Source organism: Taurulus bubalis (genome assembly GCF_910589615.1).
Source record: "Taurulus bubalis genome assembly, chromosome: 10".
Taxonomy (NCBI): Eukaryota; Metazoa; Chordata; class Actinopteri; order Perciformes; family Cottidae; genus Taurulus; species Taurulus bubalis.
In genome coordinates this window covers 26,478,031-26,495,947 of record NC_136598.1, presented here as the reverse complement: position 1 = coordinate 26,495,947, position 17,917 = coordinate 26,478,031, and the positions used below count along the sequence as shown (strand labels likewise).

General features: G+C 45.1%; 2 protein-coding genes across 2 annotated transcripts in view; both read left to right on the top strand.

The window, feature by feature from the left end:
• Positions 1-5,419: 5,419 nt before the first annotated feature.
• Positions 5,420-9,749, top strand: LOC306742849 (L-amino-acid oxidase-like; the record flags this gene model as incomplete). Its single annotated transcript, XM_079225286.1, has 7 exons — positions 5,420-5,485; positions 6,108-6,322; positions 6,407-6,513; positions 8,116-8,323; positions 8,405-8,467; positions 8,547-8,683; positions 8,987-9,749. Exons 1-7 carry the CDS (start codon positions 5,461-5,463, stop codon positions 9,747-9,749), a joined length of 1,518 nt encoding a protein of 505 aa, XP_079081412.1. The 5' UTR covers positions 5,420-5,460.
• A 3,136-nt stretch (positions 9,750-12,885) lies between these two features.
• Positions 12,886-17,917, top strand: part of LOC306742612 (L-amino-acid oxidase-like) — a 5,517-nt gene continuing 485 nt past the window's right edge. Inside the window, exons 1-7 of the mRNA XM_079225006.1 lie at positions 12,886-12,951; positions 13,315-13,529; positions 13,614-13,720; positions 14,344-14,545; positions 14,627-14,695; positions 14,772-14,908; positions 16,931-17,688. Coding sequence (XP_079081132.1) covers positions 12,927-12,951; positions 13,315-13,529; positions 13,614-13,720; positions 14,344-14,545; positions 14,627-14,695; positions 14,772-14,908; positions 16,931-17,688 — 1,513 coding nt within the window. The 5' untranslated portion in view covers positions 12,886-12,926. The remainder of the gene's footprint in view (positions 12,952-13,314; positions 13,530-13,613; positions 13,721-14,343; positions 14,546-14,626; positions 14,696-14,771; positions 14,909-16,930; positions 17,689-17,917) is intronic.

The window sequence follows — 17,917 nt, the reverse complement described above, 5'->3', positions numbered from 1 at the left end:
TGAGGTCGTATCCATGTGTTTGATGTCTCATATGATGTATTTGAGGAGGCAATAACCACACCGAGCTTAACTTTGCACATGTCTGCTGCAGCTAGCCGCGTTAGCTCGCGACAGCTTCACGCAGCCTCGCGCACAGTAAACATGTCCTGCGGTTCATTTAATGAAAGATAAAGATATGCGTTTCATGTAATAAAAGATAAAGATGTCCAACCTGTCATGGCTCGGGACGGGCGGTCTCATGACCGTCTGGATGCGAGCAGCCTCGGCTGGTTTGTTTACTTCCGGTATGGTGACGTCACGTTCCAACGAGCACGGAAGAGGTTGTCGGAAAAAAAATACAAAAATAAAATAGGATCTAAAATTAAGATTTCTATCTCTTTAAAAAGATAAAACACGGATTGTTTTGGTTGGCATTCAACAACTACAGGTCCCATAAGGCTTTTGGGTGCTAAGACTCATGGGAAATGTGGTTTGATTCAAGATTCAGGATGTTTTTATGTCATATGCACAGATAACAGAGTTATTCTATACAATGAAATGCTTATTCTGCTGGGTCCTCCTAACACACACTACACTACAATAAACTTAAGGTAAAAAAATAATAATATATAAAAAATATGATAATAATAATAATATATATATAATATAAATATTAACTTTTTATTAACGTTTTATGATGATAACCCTAACATCTAATGAGTTTGTCTTTACATTTAATCTCCCAATTGCACCCTTCTTTATACAGTCTATGTTCACACCTTAAAATAATACACATATGTGTTTTAACTGTTGTGGGTTCAGCTGAGGGAATAGTTAACCTGCATTAAACAACAGAATAAAGACCTGTTTAGGAGGAATGCAGATTATTTTGCTGCAATAGCTGTTGCTTTTCCCGCAAGGACAGGTTTAGGGCCGTCTATTTATGGAGAGGTGAACTGGCAGTGTGGTTGGGAGGAAAGATGTTAAATTGGTTATAATGTATTAGTACGTAACAGAAGTTTATTTTAGAATCTCTCACCGGATATACCCAGTAATATGTGTTGCACAGGACTAAATGAGGATAAGACATGAAAGTGTTCTTTTTCTGGCCATTCTGAGAGTATAATGAACCCACAATGTGATGCTCCAGATACTGAACTAGCTCAAAGAAAGGCCAGTTTTATAGCTTCTTAACCAGCATAACTGTTTTAAGTTGTGCTAACATAATTGCACAAGGATTTTCTAATCATCCGTTAGTCTTCTATGTGATGAGCAAACACAATGTACCATTAGAACACTGAGTGATAGTTGCTGGAAATGGCCTCTATACACCTATGTAGATATTTCATTAAAAACCAGACGTTTCCACCTAGAATAGTCATTTACCACATTAACAATGTATAGTGTATTTCTGATTAATTTAATGTTATCTTCATTGAAAAAAAACAGTGCTTTTCTTTGAAAAGTAAGGACATTTCTAAGTGACCCCAAACTTTTGAACGGTAGTGTGTGTGTGTGTTCTTATTAGTTACTAAATCAGCCGTATTATTATTTGTGAAGTGTTTTTCCAGTATCCAGATGTGTTTTGTGTATGTTGTGTTAAATAAAAAACACACACAAAGGAAACAAAGCGGGAGAACTTCCTCTCACTGAACCTGAAAAGCATTTATAAAAAAACAACCTCAGCCTTAAACAATATTCATGATTACTAAAAGTATCACTCAACTAAAAAACTCTAAAAACTAATAATAAAAAAGCACAACCTAACTGAGCACCCGGCCTTCAGCTTGACTCATGTCTGTGTGCAGAGCCCGGTTAGCTTAGCTTAGCACAAACAGCTCTCTCCAAAGTTCAAACGAGGACACGAGCTCCTCTAAAGCTCACGCAGAACACGCTGCACCGTACGCGATGCAACTATTTGCATTACCCGATTAAACAAGAAGTGAATTAAAGAGCTTTACGTGCTGCTAGACGGGACTGTGGACTTTGGACGGATCCCGTTTCCACTGCTTCCATTGTTTACGCTGCGCTAAGCTAATCGTGTGCTGGCTCCAGCTTGAACCTGAGAGTGTTATTGATCTTCTCATCTCTAGACACATGGATCTTGAGGCGATAGCATATACTTCTACATTCAGATAAGTAAATGTTAGGGGACGACATGCTGCTTCAGAGTCATTTATCCTCCTTTTGAACCACTAATCCGACTCAAAATATAGGTTGTAAAAAAAATAATAGAAACAAATAGATATGGTTACTTTTTTAAACTGTATGATACAAGCGAAAACTATAACTATATATACTCTCATGTCTGTGCAGCTACGATTAGCTTAGCTTAGCATAAACACAGTAAGCAGGCACAAACAGGCCTCTCCAAAGTTCAAACGAGGACCTGCCCAGCAGCTCTATAGCTCAATCCTAAATACCCGGCGCAAGTATTTGCATTATTTATTGTCTGCAGATTAAACAAGAATTAAAGAGCTTTCAGTGTTTTCCACAGCTTTCGTCTGCTGGCTCCAGCTCCATTGAGAGCTGCAGAGGTGGCTTATTTTGTTTAGGCCAACCAGGAAGTTAGCATCGCACTGGTTATGCAAAAAAAAGAAGGGAATTTTTCATTGGATTTTGATTATTGCAGAAAATAAACAGACATTTATGATTCTTCCAGGTTTAATTCATCAAGATTATCTCCAATAATGAACTTTAATGATGTTTGAAGTGAGAAGTAAGAAGCTAACGTTAGTCTATAGAGGAACTCCACCATGAAGCATAGACTTCTATACAACCAGAGGAGTCGCCCCCTGGTGGCCAGGAGAGAGAATGCAGCTTTAACACATGAAGCATATACTTCTATACAACCAGAGGAGTCGCCCCCTGGTGGCCAGGAGAGAGAATGCAGCTTTAACACATGAAGCATATACTTCTATACAACCAGAGGAGTCACCCTCTAGTGGTCACTAGAGAGAATGCAGCTTTAACACATGAAGCATAGACTTCTATACAACCAGAGGAGTCGCCCCCTGGTGGCCAGGAGAGAGAATGCAGCTTTAACACATGAACCATATACTTCTATACAACCAGAGGAGTCGCCCCCTGGTGGCCAGGAGAGAGAATGCAGCTTGAACACATGAAGCATATACTTCTATACAACCAGAGGAGTCGCCCCCTGGTGGTCACTAGAGAGAATGCAGCTTTAACACATGAAGCATAGACTTCTATACAACCAGAGGAGTCGCCCCCTGGTGGCCAGGAGAGAGAATGCAGCTTTAACACATGAAGCATATACTTCTATACAACCAGAGGAGTCGCCCCCTGGTGGCCAGGAGAGAGAATGCAGCTTGAACACATGAAGCATATACTTCTATACAACCAGAGGAGTCACCCCCTGGTGGTCACTAGAGAGAATGCAGCTTTAACACATGAAGCATAGACTTCTATACAACCAGAGGAGTCACCCCCTGGTGGTCACTAGAGAGAATGCAGCTTTAACACATGAAGCATAGACTTCTATACAACCAGGTAAGGCTTCAGAGGCTTCTCCCAAACCAGCCGTCAAGCTCTCACACAAACCAGCTGTCAACTGGGAAATCTGGGAGATTGTAAATAGAGACATCTCCTGCTCCTGCATGTTTGTTGAGAAAAAGTTTTCTTGAAGTTCTAAGTTTCGCCTTTTCATTTGATTCACTACCGGTTTCCACAAAAGTAGTTATTTAGCATTTAGCTTTGAATGAAAAAAAAATGGCAATGCAGCGAAACTAGAATCTGAAAAACGAAACGCAGCTTTTATTTATTTTTTATTCATGCTTTAGCTAAATAAAGATCATGCATGTTTCCAGGTAGGGGGGGGGGGTACGTTTTTCTGATTGGCTATTCGTGTCGCCCATCTCTTTGTATTGATTGGCAGGGGATTCGAGGGAGACGTGCTTGATTCCTCCATGGTGAGGGCAGCGCGACCAGGTCATGTTTGCGCGCTGCGGCACATTAAATAGTCTAGAGGTTTTTTCAGCGTGAGAAATACGATGTGTGGCGGGAGGGCGTGATTTAAGACCAAAATGCGTGACAGTCACGCTCAATGCGTGACACTTGAGAGCCCTGCTAATCTGATTTGTTCAGTGTGGTTGACTCTCGAGCCGGTGTGGGAAAATACTTCTGGAAGACCTGAGGAGCCACACAGTCCCCCTCATTAAGATTACGCCGTGTGCAGTTTCACACATGCCACGCGTCCGGGTCTTTTTTCTTTTTCTTCCAGACACAGTGTTGAAGGTTTAGCTCGACCGAAGGACTCGGTCATTCCTCCTCAGTCATGCACCGGCTCATGACGACTTACGAGACTTTACCTTTGACGAAGGTGAGTGCAATGCAGAGAGACCGGCTGGTGACACATCTCTTCTCTGAATGATTACGCACGTTTCCACCAAATTTAATTAGCAAATTTTTCTATGTGTTTTTAGAAAATAACTTTTCAGTTGACTTGTTTTCTTTTTTATTGTAATATTTGTTCATGATAATGCTGCCTGTGGGGTTCCACCTCTAACACTTTGAAAACCAACCTATTTCTAGACCTCTGCTCAAAAATTGCATACTCAAACTAAAAAGGGTGTATTTCTGCAACCACTAGGGCTATTTTAATATTTTTGGTACACATGTGAGATTTTGTTCAGATGTGTAAATATCAGTCTATGTTACTGTGTGAACATTCTCTAACCCAAATCATAACACTATGTGAACATTCTCTAACCCAAATCATAGCTCAATATGTGAACATTCTCTAACCCAAATCATAGCTCAATATGTGAACATTCACTAACCCAAATCATAGCTCAATATGTGAACATTCTCTAACCCAAATCATAACACTATGTGAACATTCTCTAACCCAAATCATAGCTCAATATGTGAACATTCTCTAACCCAAATCATAACACTATGTGAACATTCTCTAACCCAAATCATAGCTCAATATGTGAACATTCTCTAACCCAAATCATAGCTCAATATGTGAACATTCTCTAACCCAAATCATAGCTCAATATGTGAACATTCTCTAACCCAAATCATAACACAATATGTGAACATTCTCTAACCCAAATCATAACTCAATATGTGAACATTCTCTAACCCAAATCATAACTCAATATGTGAACATTCTCTCTGCAAAGGTTGACTTTGATAAATTGAAACAGAACAAAGTTAGAGAGGGTTTAGAACAGAGAACATTCTGGCGAGATCTCCATAATTTTCATTTGGGCACATTGGCGCACATATGTGAAATTAGAATTTTTTTCATGAACCAAACCATATATTTCACTTATATATTACTTATGGTGTTCAATACATCCAAATCAGGTTTTTTTCTCATAAAACAAGCTATGATTTACAGTTTTAACTAACAATCGTTAAAACCTGTTTACTTTCTGGAAGGGTTCCTGTTCTTCGAGTAGTCTCAGTGTAACCAGGAAGTCCAGAGCGTGGAGCTCCGTCCTCAAGATGATCCCTCACATGTGCAAGTTCTGTAAGTACATTTAAAGAACTGCTGTTACGCAATTCATTCATTTCAATACGTCTCATTTCAGATTTGATATCGTATTATATTTATCTTTTTCATGTAAGTGAAAACAGACACAATACAAAATAACTACTTGTGCAACACAAGTGGGTGTTTGGTGAAAATTCAATAAGCATTATTTGTCTTAAAGCTATCAGTTCTGCTTTGTTGCTTGTAAGTACATAATAATAATAAAAAGAAACTGTTTATCACTCAGTTCGAGCTCTAAAAGTGGGAGGAAGAAAGCATTTTGCTCTTTTAAAGTTACATTTAAAGTGTTATTAAAAAAGGTTAACAGATGAATAAATACTGGGAAACATTTTTCAATTTAAAATGCCAATAAAAAACGTAAAAGATCATTTGGAAAAACAGACTGCAAAAAAAAGAAAGACATAGAAATGTTTTTGATGTGACGCTTGAAAAATGTCAAACTTCTTTTTGAAGAGGTGTTAAGGAACTAGAAGAAGAAGGAAAAAGCCAATAATGTAGGAGCCTGACTGGTAAAGCCTGACTGGTAAAGCCTGACTGGTCAAGCCCGACTGGTAAAGCCAGTATCTTCCTCCCTTGAGTCAACATTCTGTCCCTCCAGTCCCTCTAGTTCTGGTCGGGCTGGTGGTGTTCTTCGTCACCGGGCTCTTCGGGGACCCGCTGAACGAGTGCCTGCAGGACGTCGACTACAGCGAGCTTCTGGACCTCGCGGTCCGAGGCCTCCCCGCCTCCAGGACTCCTCGCCACGTGGCCGTCATCGGCGGGGGCGTCGCCGGACTGACCGCCGCCAAGCTTCTAGAAGACGCCGGACACAAGGTAAAAGGGGAGCGGGCCGTTGGAGACCTGAGCTCCTTGTGCATGAGAAGGTGTGTGATGGGGAACTCGTTTGTGGACCACAAGGTGACTATCGTGGAGGCCAGCGACCGCATCGGAGGCCGAGTGCAGACCATCAGGAGAGAAGGCTGGTACGCAGAGGTGGGCGCCATGAGGATCCCCAGCTTCCACAGGTGAGTCCGGGCCGGAACACATCACTGCAGAAGTTAAAGTACTACAGGGGAGTTTAGCAGACAAGAGTCTTTGGCTGCCTCAGAAATATCATAAAAAAAATGCTATTTTGTTATGAATTGTGATCTAATTGTTGTTTGTTGTAAAAAGTCCAGTTACCTCCCAGAGTTTCCCCCACCACAAATGACACGAGCAACGTCTTTATTCGGAACAGCACTGTCCAGCTATGGCGCTCTGGCAGAGTCCATCCTATGGTTTATAAAGGGAAGACACAAAACATCTGCTCTAGCGAAAGCCAATTAGGCCTCACCCCTGGCACCTGTTCCCTGAGCCACTCCTTCACTCCCCCTCTGCAGCTGAGCCTAATCACCATAGCGAGAACTAACCTCAACCTTCATATTATGCTTTCCCTCCATTGCCTGATGTGTACCCCCCTGGGTTTTTACCGAAACGCGGTACGTCGCGCCCAGACCGGGGGAGGGTGTTAGAGAGCCGGCAACCCGAATCACCTGGCCCACTTCCATCACTCCTGCCCTGCCGTTTGAGGGACCCCCGGTGGGTTGGGAAGGGTGCCGGCGTTTGCTGGGGTCGGAAGATCGGGGAACCGGGGTGGGGGTGCCGCCCGCGTGGTCGGTACAGGTTGCCGCTGTCTGCGCCTCCCCGGTGAGAAGAGGCAGGAGATGGACCGCCCACTCCGCCACCGGCCAGCCGCACGCCTCTGCCGCCGCACGCCTCTGCCGCCGCCTCAAATACCTCCACAAAAGACTGTACGTCGTCCGCCGCCGTCATTTTGTGTAGTGCCACCCCTGCCAGGCTGGAGGGGGTCGGCGCCGACGGGGCTGCCGCTGTCAGGGCGGCAAAAGACGTTCAAGGGTGTGGACCTGCCTCTCTGCCTGGGCTAGGAGCGCCCCCAGGACCTTCCGGCTTGCCTCCGCCTGGTCCTGCTGCATTGCCGCGATCATGCCCAGCATCTGCCCCAGCGCAAGGATCGGCTGGGGACGGCCGATCTGGGTGTTGCTTATATTGCTTGCCATGTGCTCTTTTAAGGGGAGCCCACATTGGGTGCCAGTGTAACAAATTCAGTTACCTCCCCGAGTTTACCCCCAGCACAAATGACACGAGCAGACCTTAATATCGTCTGGCAACGTCTTTATTCGGATTCTGCACTGTCCAGCTATGCCACTCTGGCAGACTGTGTCTCTAGCTCCTCCCTGGCCTCCTCCGTCCATCCTATGGTTTATATAGGGAAGACACACAAAACACACAATCCGCTCCAGCTGAGGCCAATTAGGCCTCATCCCCGATACCTGTTCCCTGAGCCGCTCCTCCACTCCCCCTCTGCAGCTGAGCCTAATCACGCCCCCCGCCACCACATATGTATACCATGGAGAAAAACTGTAATACAGCTTTTTTTTTCTTCTAGTTAAGTTGAGAAAAAATTATGAAATAGTTAAAATAGTTTACAACTTTAATCTGTAATTGATAGATTGTTGTAGCTAACGATCTCAATACTTCATCCGCCACTGGTCTTGCCGAAAAAGAAATATGTCAAATATCTCTTACATGTAAAAAAACATATTTAATCTGCACCATCTATTCCACAGGATTCTGCTTTCCTTTGCCTCCAAATTCCAAATTCCCCTGAACGCCTTCATCCAGGACGACGGGAACACCTACTATCTGATAAATGGAGTGCGACAGAAGACGGGCGCCGTGGGAAACAACCCCAATGTGCTGAACTACAGCTTGAGTGAAGGCGAGAGGGGGAAGTCGGCTGCTGAACTCTTCAGTCAGACGCTCTGGAAGGTTTGTGTATAATAATCTATAATAGTGTTATTGTTGGTATTTTGTACTGCACATGTGTTTCTAACTGTAATCTGTGTGCAGGTGCAGGACGATCTCAATGCCATCGGCTGCAGTGCCACGATGGATAAATATGATTCCTACACCGTGAAGGTCTTCTTCTTCTTGACGTTTACAGACAAATAGTTTGAATCTGAATATTTTTTTACAGTTTACTTTTGACTGCTGACAGGAATATCTGGTGAAGGTGGGCAATCTGAGCCGTGGTGCCTTGAGGATGATCGGGGACATCCTGAACGAAAACAGCCTCTTCTACACGTCGCTGATAGAGATGCTGTACATTCAGTCGGACATCAGCGACAGCACACAGTGAGAAATATGTTTAAGCTGCATTCTCTCTCCTGACCACTAAGGGGGCGACTCCTCTGGTTGTATAGAAGTATATGTAAATGGCTCTACTTCTCTCTTGATTTATTCACTCAGTAAACATTGTAAACATGAGTTTATGGTCGCTTCCTGTTCACTGGTTGCCATAGCATACCCTGCTTTATGGTCTGTTGCTGTATTGAAGAAGACTTAATACCTTCGTCACCTTCCGTCCTTTGATTGTTTGGTAATATACGAATATTTATTCGTGCACCTTGTGACTACGAGGTTGTTTGTATTTTCTAGGTACTTTGAGGTGACGGGTGGTTTTGATCAACTCCCGACGGCGTTCCACCAGGCGTTAAATGCCACGACCCTCTTCAACTGCAAGGTCAAGCGGGTCAACCAAACAAGCGGCGGCGTGACGGTGACGTACCAGGACGGGCGCGACTCCGGCTCCCTGACCGACCTGACGGCGGACTACGCCCTGGTCACGGCTTCGGCCAAGGCCTCCGTCTTCATCGACTTCCAGCCGCCGCTCTCCACGGACAAGATGGAGGCCCTGCGCTCGGTCCACTACGCCAGCTCCACCAAGGTGATCCTCAGCTTCGCGGAGCGGTTCTGGGAGGCCGAGGGCATCCGAGGCGGGAAGAGCATCACGGACCGTCCGTCCCGCTTCATCGTCTACCCGAGCCACGGCTTCCCCGGCACGGCGGCGGGGGCCCTGCTGGCGTCCTACACCTGCTCCGACGACTCCACCCTCTTCCAGGGCATGAGCGAGGACGAGCTGATGGCCGTGGTCCTGGACGACCTGGTGAAGGTCCACGGGGAGCACATCCGGCCCCTGTGGACGGGGGGCCTGGTGAAGAAGTGGGGCCTGGACCCGTACAGCCTGGGGGCCTTCGCCCTGTTCACGCCCTACCAGGGCCACTACGCCAAAGAGCTGTTCCAGGGCGAGGGCCGGGTCCACTTCGCAGGAGAGCACACGGCCACGCCGCACGGATGGATCGAAACCGCCATGAAGTCGGCACTCCGGGCCGCCAGAAACATTAATGACCTCGCCGGTTAGTTTTTTATGAATCACAAATACTTTGGTTTGCACCCAGGATCGGTCTGATGGGTCAGTTTAGGGGTACACCTTGTGGGTTCTGGCGTATCCGGGGATGTGAATCGTGTTTTTGGACATATTTATTAATTTTGGTGTAAATTCTGACAAAGATTTTGCGTGAAAACAAATGTGATGATCATCCCCGTGGTGGAAGCTGGGGGCTTCAAAAATATACTTGATTTTAACACTGAATTAAGAGCTGAAACTATTATTCAGAGCACTGTTAAATCTGCTGATTGTTTTTTTTATTAATTTAATTTTAAAAAGTCCTAAAATTGTCCCAGGCGGTGAGTGCACTGATTGTTTTTGTCCAAAATGCCAGAATATTCAAAACACTGACAGTTAAGTTATTTAATTATTGAATCAATGTTTTGCTTGACAAGGGACTCACGTGATTAAATAGTTATGTATTAATGGTCTTATTAATTCAACTCTACTCTGAATACTTGTACAACTGTGCCTATAAGCTTTAGGTGTTTTTCACAGCTTTCGTCTGCTGGCTCCAGCTCCATAGAGAGTTGCAGGGATGACTTATTTTGTATATATGTCAACCAGGAAGTTAGCATCGCACTGGTTCCCTTATGCAAAAAAAAGGTAGGGAATTTTTCATTGGATTTGGATTATTACATACAATAAACAGACATTTATGATTCTTCCAGGTTTAATTCATCAAGATAATCTTCAATAATGAACTTTAATGATGTTTGAAGTGTAAACTAAGAAGCTAACGTTAGTCTATAGAGGAACTCCACTACGGTCACATGACTTCATGTTAGTCTATAGAGGATGTTAGTCTATGCTTCACACCATGAAGCATATACTTCTAAACAACCAGAGGAGTCACCCCCTGGTGGTCAGGAGAGATAATGCAGCTTTAACACATGAAGCATGTGCTTCTATACAACCAGAGGAGTCGCCCCCTGGTGGTCAGGAGAGAGAATGCAGCTTTAACATATGAAGCATATGCTTCTATACAACCAGAGGAGTCGCCCCCTGGTGGTCAGTGGTCAAAGGTTACCTCTGTTAACTGTCCCTATTTGCCATTAAAAGTGAATTCCTTTCCTTTTTTTATGTCTTCTTCCTCTTCTTTCTCTTTTTTCATCCCTACTTTAAGCAGACAAACTGACTTCATAAACATAAACATGGCCGCCATAACTCATTAAAGCCTCGTTAGTTCAGCGACCATAGTGTTCTTACGCAAACTGACCAAACCTAAGCCCGAACCAGCGAGCCGTCAAGCTCTGACACAAACCAGCAGTCAACTGGGAAATCTTGGGAGATTGGAAATAGAGACATCTCCTGCTCCTGTTTGTTTCTCTGGTGTTTATTTTCTGAGAAAAGGTTTTCTTTAAGTTGTAAGTTCTGCCTTTCATTTGAATCACTACCGGTTTCCACAAAAGTAGTTATTTGGCATTTAGCTTTGAATAAATAACAAAAAGCCAATGCAGCAAAACTAGAATCTGAAAAATGAAACACAGCTTTTATTTATTTTTTATTCATGCTTTAGCTAAATAAAGATCATGCATGTTTCCAGGTAAGCAGCAAAAACAGTGTGAAGACATGCCGCCTACAAAAAAGTATATTTGCATTAGAAATAATGAAGACTGGGACATGTTTGACATCTGTAGGGTCCCTTTGAACGAGCACCTTCAGGTCAGAGTGGGGAGAAGTGAAGATGGGGGAAAGGAGGTATGCTGATCACCGGTACACCCTCACTAATCTGATTTGTTCAGTGTGGTTGACTCTCGAGCCGGTGTGGGAAAATACTTCTGGAAGACCTGAGGAGCCACACAGTCCCCCTCATTAAGATTACGCCGTGTGCAGTTTCACACATACCCCGTGTCCGGGTCTTTTTTCTTTTTCTTCCAGACACAGTGTTGAAGGTTTAGCTCGACCGAAGGACTCGGTCATTCCTCCTCAGTCATGCACCGGCTCATGGCGACTTACGAGACTTTACCTTTGACGAAGGTGAGTGCAGTGGCGGGCCGTGCATTTTCGACCTGGGCCTTCTGTGCCATCTGATACAAGAACCAGCCACATTTAGTTATAACATAACAAAACAATCCAACAAAACTGCGGCACTAAAACACTGCACACAATAGAACGATCCAGAAGGAAACACTCGCCACCACGCTCAACCCGAGGAGGCGCAATGGAAAACAGGATGACGGCGAGGGAACCCCTACCACCTCCACGGCGCTACCTGCCTGCGCTAGCCTCTCTGATGCTAACCTCTCCGGCGGAGAACCAAGCTGGGTGACACCGTGGCGGGGGTGAGAGGCGCCACGGCTCGAGTAGCAGCTGCTGCCGTTACCCGGTGTTTATGATTAAATACGACTGCAGATGTAAAAACACAAACAGCAGTTCACTCACCAGATGCTGTTCACTTAAAGACAAAGTCCATCCTCTTCCCTTTATTAAACAGTTCAGTGACGCGGTTGTACAGTTCATCGGTGCGCTTCAGTTGCAGTACCAGGTCCTTCTCGAGTGCCTAAAGTCACGCTGGCCCACTGACCAATCACACGTCCAGCAAGTTAGCAGGCTAGCATGTCAAACTAAATATCTGATTTGTTGAAGTCTGTGACAATCAACAATAACGTCCCCCATGTACTTTAATCCGCTCTTCTTCCATAGAGACACAGAGGTGAAATCTGATTGGATGAAAGCTCTCTTTAAAAAAAGCTTCAGGCGCTGCAGGCTGGAAGCAGAGCAACATAGGAAGACAGGAGCTGTGGAATGAGAAAATAAGCTAATAGGGAAAAATAGTTACTATACATGTAGTGTATTAGTGAAAAACAATTAAATTATAAAATAGCTATAACTTTGTGATTCTGATTGGGCCAGCAGAGAAGGCTTAGTAGGCCCTGACGGCCCACCACTGGTGAGTTGAATGATGAGAGACCGCCTGGTGTTATTTATCTTCTCTGAATGATTACCGAATTCCACAAATTCAATGTCTTTTTTTTAATGCATTTTTGCAAAATAACTTTTCTGTTGACTTTTTCTATTGCATTATTTGTTCATGATTATAGTGGGGCTCCTCCTCTAAAACCTGAGAGTTGATTTTGGAAGGGTTCCTACTCTTCGAGTAGTCTCAGTGTAACCAGGAAATCCAGAGTGTGGAGCTCCGTCCTCAAGATGATCCCTCACATGTGCAAGTTCTGTAAGTACTGCTGTTAAAATGCATTCATTTCAATAGTTTAATATGTCTCAATTCAGATTTGATAACGTAGTAAATTGATTTTTCTCATGTAAGTGAATGCAGACACAATACAAAAGAAGTACTTGTGCAACACAGGTGTTTTTTTGGTGAAAATGCAATCAGCATTATTCGTCTTAAACCTTTCAGTTCTGCTTGTGATTCAGTTTTTTGTAAGTTCAGAATTAGTGACACTCGAAAAATGTCAACCTTCTTTTGGGAGGAACTAAAATAAGAAGAAAAAGCCAACAGAGAGTATGTAAAGTAGGAAGTCTGACTGTTAAAGCCAGTATCTTCCTCCCTTGAGTCAACATTCTGTCCCTCCAGTCCCTCTGGTTCTGGTCGGGCTGGTGGTGTTCTTCGTCACCGGGCTCTTCGGGGACCCGCTGAACGAGTGCCTGCAGGACGTCGACTACAGCGAGCTTCTGGACCTCGCGGTCCGAGGCCTCCCCGCCTCCAGGACTCCTCGCCACGTGGCCGTCATCGGCGGGGGCGTCGCCGGACTGACCGCCGCCAAGCTTCTAGAAGACGCCGGACACAAGGTAAAAGGGGAGCGGGCCGTTGGAGACCTGAGCTCCTTGTGCATGTGAAGGTGTGTGATGGGGAACTCGTTTGTGGACCACAAGGTGACCATCGTGGAGGCCAGCGACCGCATCGGAGGCCGAGTGCAGACCATCAGGAGAGAAGGCTGGTACGCAGAGGTGGGCGCCATGAGGATCCCCAGCTTCCACAGGTGAGTCCGGGCCGGAACACATCACTGCAGAAGTTAATGTACTGCAGTGGAGTTTAGCAGACAAGAGTCTTTGGCTGCCTCAGAAATATCATAAAAAAAAATGCTATTTTGTTATGAATTGTGATCTAATTGTTGTTTGTTGTAAAAAGTCCAGTTACCTCCCAGAGTTTCCCCCACCACAAATGACACGAGCAACGTCTTTATTCGGAACAGCACTGTCCAGCTATGGCACTCTGGCAGAGTCCATCCTATGGTTTATAAAGGGAAGACACACAAAACACACAATCCGCTCCAGCTGAGGCCAATTAGGCCTCATCCCCGACACCTGTTCCCTGAGCCGCTCCTCCACTCCCCCTCTGCAGCTGAGCCTAATCATGCCCCTCGCCACCACATATGTATACCATGGAGAAAAACTGTAATACAGCATTTTTTTTTCTTCTAGTTAAATTGAGAAAAAAATATGAAATAGTTAAAATAGTTTACAACTTTAATCTGTAATTGATAGATTGTTGTAGCTAACGATCTCAATACTTCATCCGCCACTGGTCTTGCCGAAAAAGAAATATGTCAAATATCTCTTACATGTAAAAAAACATATTTAATCTGCACCATCTATTCCACAGGATTCTGCTTTCCTTTGCCTCCAAATTCCAAATTCCCCTGAACGCCTTCATCCAGGACGACGGGAACACCTACTATCTGATAAATGGAGTGCGACAGAAGACGGGCGCCGTGGGAAACAACCCCAATGTGCTGAACTACAGCTTGAGTGAAGGCGAGAGGGGGAAGTCGGCTGCTGAACTCTTCAGTCAGACGCTCTGGAAGGTTTGTGTATAATAATCTATAATAGTGTTATTGTTGGTATTTTGTACTGCACATGTGTTTCTAACTGTAATCTGTGTGCAGGTGCAGGACGATGTCAAGGCCATCGGCTGCAGTGCCACGATGGATAAATATGATTCCTACACCGTGAAGGTCTATATCTTGACGTTTACAGACAAATAGTTTGAATCTGAATATTTTTTTACAGTTTACTTTTGACTGCTGACAGGAATATCTGGTGAAGGTGGGCAATCTGAGCCGTGGTGCCTTGAGGATGATCGGGGACATCCTGAACGAAAACAGCCTCTTCTACATGTCGCTGATAGAGATGCTGTACATTCAGTCGGACATCAGCGACAGCACACAGTGAGAAATATGTTAAAGCTGCATTCTCTCTCCTGACCACTAAGGGGGCGACTCCTCTGGTTGTATAGAAGTCTATGCTTCATGTGTTAAAGCTGCATTCTCTCTCCTGACCACTAAGGGGGCGACTCCTCTGCGTGTATAGAAGTATATGCTTCATGTGTTAAAGCTGCATTCTCTCTCCTGACCACCAGGGGGCGACTCCTCTGGTTGTATAGAAGTCAATGCTTCATGTGTTAAAGCTGCATTCTCTCTACTGACCACCACAGGGCGACTCCTCTGGTTGTATAGAAGTCTATAGAAAATGACTTCTCTGTATTTATTCCCTCAGTAAACATTGTAAACATGAGTTTATGGTCACTTGCTGTTCACTGGTTGCGAAAAAAAAGTGACCATATTAGGACTCAGGAGGAGTGATATGCGTCTCTGTTGTCGACCTGTCAATCACATTGTAGCCCCGCCCCTAAAGCGTCCCCTGCTTTATGGTCTGTTTGACTCTAAATGACCATAATTTACTAAATGAACATCATGCTGTATTGAAGAAGACTTGAAACCTTCGTCACCTTCCGTCCTTTGATTGATTGGTAATATAAGAATATTTATTCGTGCAGCTTGTGACTAATGCTGCGTTCATACCAAAATTATTGCGAATTTCACGCGCGAGTAGATTACATGCAAAGACAATGCACAGACGCAAATGGATTTTCCGCCGGGCGGGTGCAAATGATGCGACGCGAATTTGCAGTGTTGAAAAACGTGCGTGCCGTAAGCCAATCAGCATTGAAGCGGTATAACGCACAGTCCTACAGACAACCGTGGATCCCATCGCGGAAATAACGAAATTAAGAGAAGCGCAAGACTTCTGTGAACGTTTCCGTGTACTTAAATATTTGTAAGGATTTAGAAATGAGAGCGTAACTTCAGTTTATAACGTGCTCACGTTTGCATCATGAGAGAAAATTGTGGTTAGATTTAACATGGGGCTCAATGGAGGAGGGAGGTGGACTTCCTCTCACAATCAGTCGGATTCCATCAAATGTCTGCATCTGTGGATTCAATCGACCCAGGTTTACGACAAAAGACAATATTTCCTTTGTTTATGTCTATAAATTATCCCCAATGAGTGAAAACTGTGGAGTTAATGGCAAAAGTAAAAAAAATAGAATAAAATATATAAAATATATAATAAATAATATAAATATATAATAAAATATAATAAAATATTTTTTCCGCAAGATCCTGAAGCCTCTCTGGACTCTAGCGATGACATCACCACTCTAACCTGCGCCATACACACCCTTTGTAAAGTCTGAAATGCTCCGAAAATGTTCCTAAACTTGAACAATGATTACATGAAAACTGTGCCTTGTATCAACAAATGCCCAATTGGGCAAATAAACTCCAGACTCAGGCTGCACATTTTCATGTATTTTGACGCGTTGATGTGCTGGCAACGCCCGCAGGAGGAGATACTCGTTTTGTGGGACTATGATTATGAATAAGCCTGCAGGAGAACATACAGTGTGCTTGCCAGCAAGGGCTCTATGAAAACAAAATTAAATTAAAATTCTGGTTTTAACTTTGCATGGTCAGGCTCCACCTTACATCAGTGATCTGATCCAGCCTGACACCCCAACTCGGACTCTGAGGTCTGTGGATCAGAACCACTCGTTTCCGGACCAGAGGAGACGATCTCTCCAGGCTGTTGCTCCCAGGCTTTGGAACGATCTTCCGCTCTCCCTGCGTTCGATGGAGTCTGTTGACTCCTTCAAAAGGAAACTTAAGACCCATTTATTTGTTCAGGCTTTTGTTTAATTGCCTTGGGGCTGTTATGATTGTCATTGAGTTGTCTTGGCCTTTTTTAAATTAAATCTGTATGTACTTCTTAATCTGTGTATTGTTTTGTTGTAATTATGAAGCGCCTTGTTACCCTGGTCTGCAAAAGGCGCTGTACAGTAAGTAAGTAAATAAATCTTACTTACTTACTGACTATGAGCAGCATAAGACGTTGTTTGTATTTTCCAGGTACTTTGAGGTGACGGGTGGTTTTGATCAACTCCCGACGGCGTTCCACCAGGCGTTAAATGCCACGACCCTCTTCAACTGCAAGGTCAAGCGGGTCAACCAAACAAGCGGCGGCGTGACGGTGACGTACCAGGACGGGCGCGACTCCGGCTCCCTGACCGACCTGACGGCGGACTACGCCCTGGTCACGGCTTCGGCCAAGGCCTCCGTCTTCATCGACTTCCAGCCGCCGCTCTCCGCGGACAAGATGGAGGCCCTGCGCTCGGTCCACTACATCAGCTCCACCAAGGTGATCCTCAGCTTCGCGGAGCGGTTCTGGGAGGCCGAAGGCATCCGAGGCGGGAAGAGCATCACGGACCGGCCGTCCCGCTTCATCGTCTACCCGAGCCACGGCTTCCCCGGCACGGCGGCGGGGGCCCTGCTGGCGTCCTACACCTGCTCCGACGACTCCGCCCTCTTCCAGGGCATGAGCGAGGACGAGCTGATGGCCGTGGTCCTGGACGACCTGGTGAAGGTCCACGGGGAGCACATCCGGCCCCTGTGGACGGGGGGCCTGGTGAAGAAGTGGGGCCTGGACCCGTACAGCCTGGGGGCCTTCGCCCTGTTCACGCCCTACCAGGGCCACTACGCCAAAGAGCTGTTCCAGGGCGAGGGCCGGGTCCACTTCGCAGGAGAGCACACGGCCACGCCGCACGGATGGATCGAAACCGCCATGAAGTCGGCACTCCGGGCCGCCAGAAACATTAATGACCTCGCCGGTTAGTTTTTTATGAATCACAAATACTTTGGTTTGCACCCAGGATCGGTCTGATGGGTCAGTTTAGGGGTACACCTTGTGGGTTCTGGCGTATCCGGGGATGTGAACCGTGTTTTTGGACATATTTATTGGTTTTGGTGTAAATTCTGAAAAACAAAAATGTGATGATCATCCCCGTGGTGGTGCTTTGCAGGACTTCACTGGTCTGTGATTTTAACACTGAATTAAGA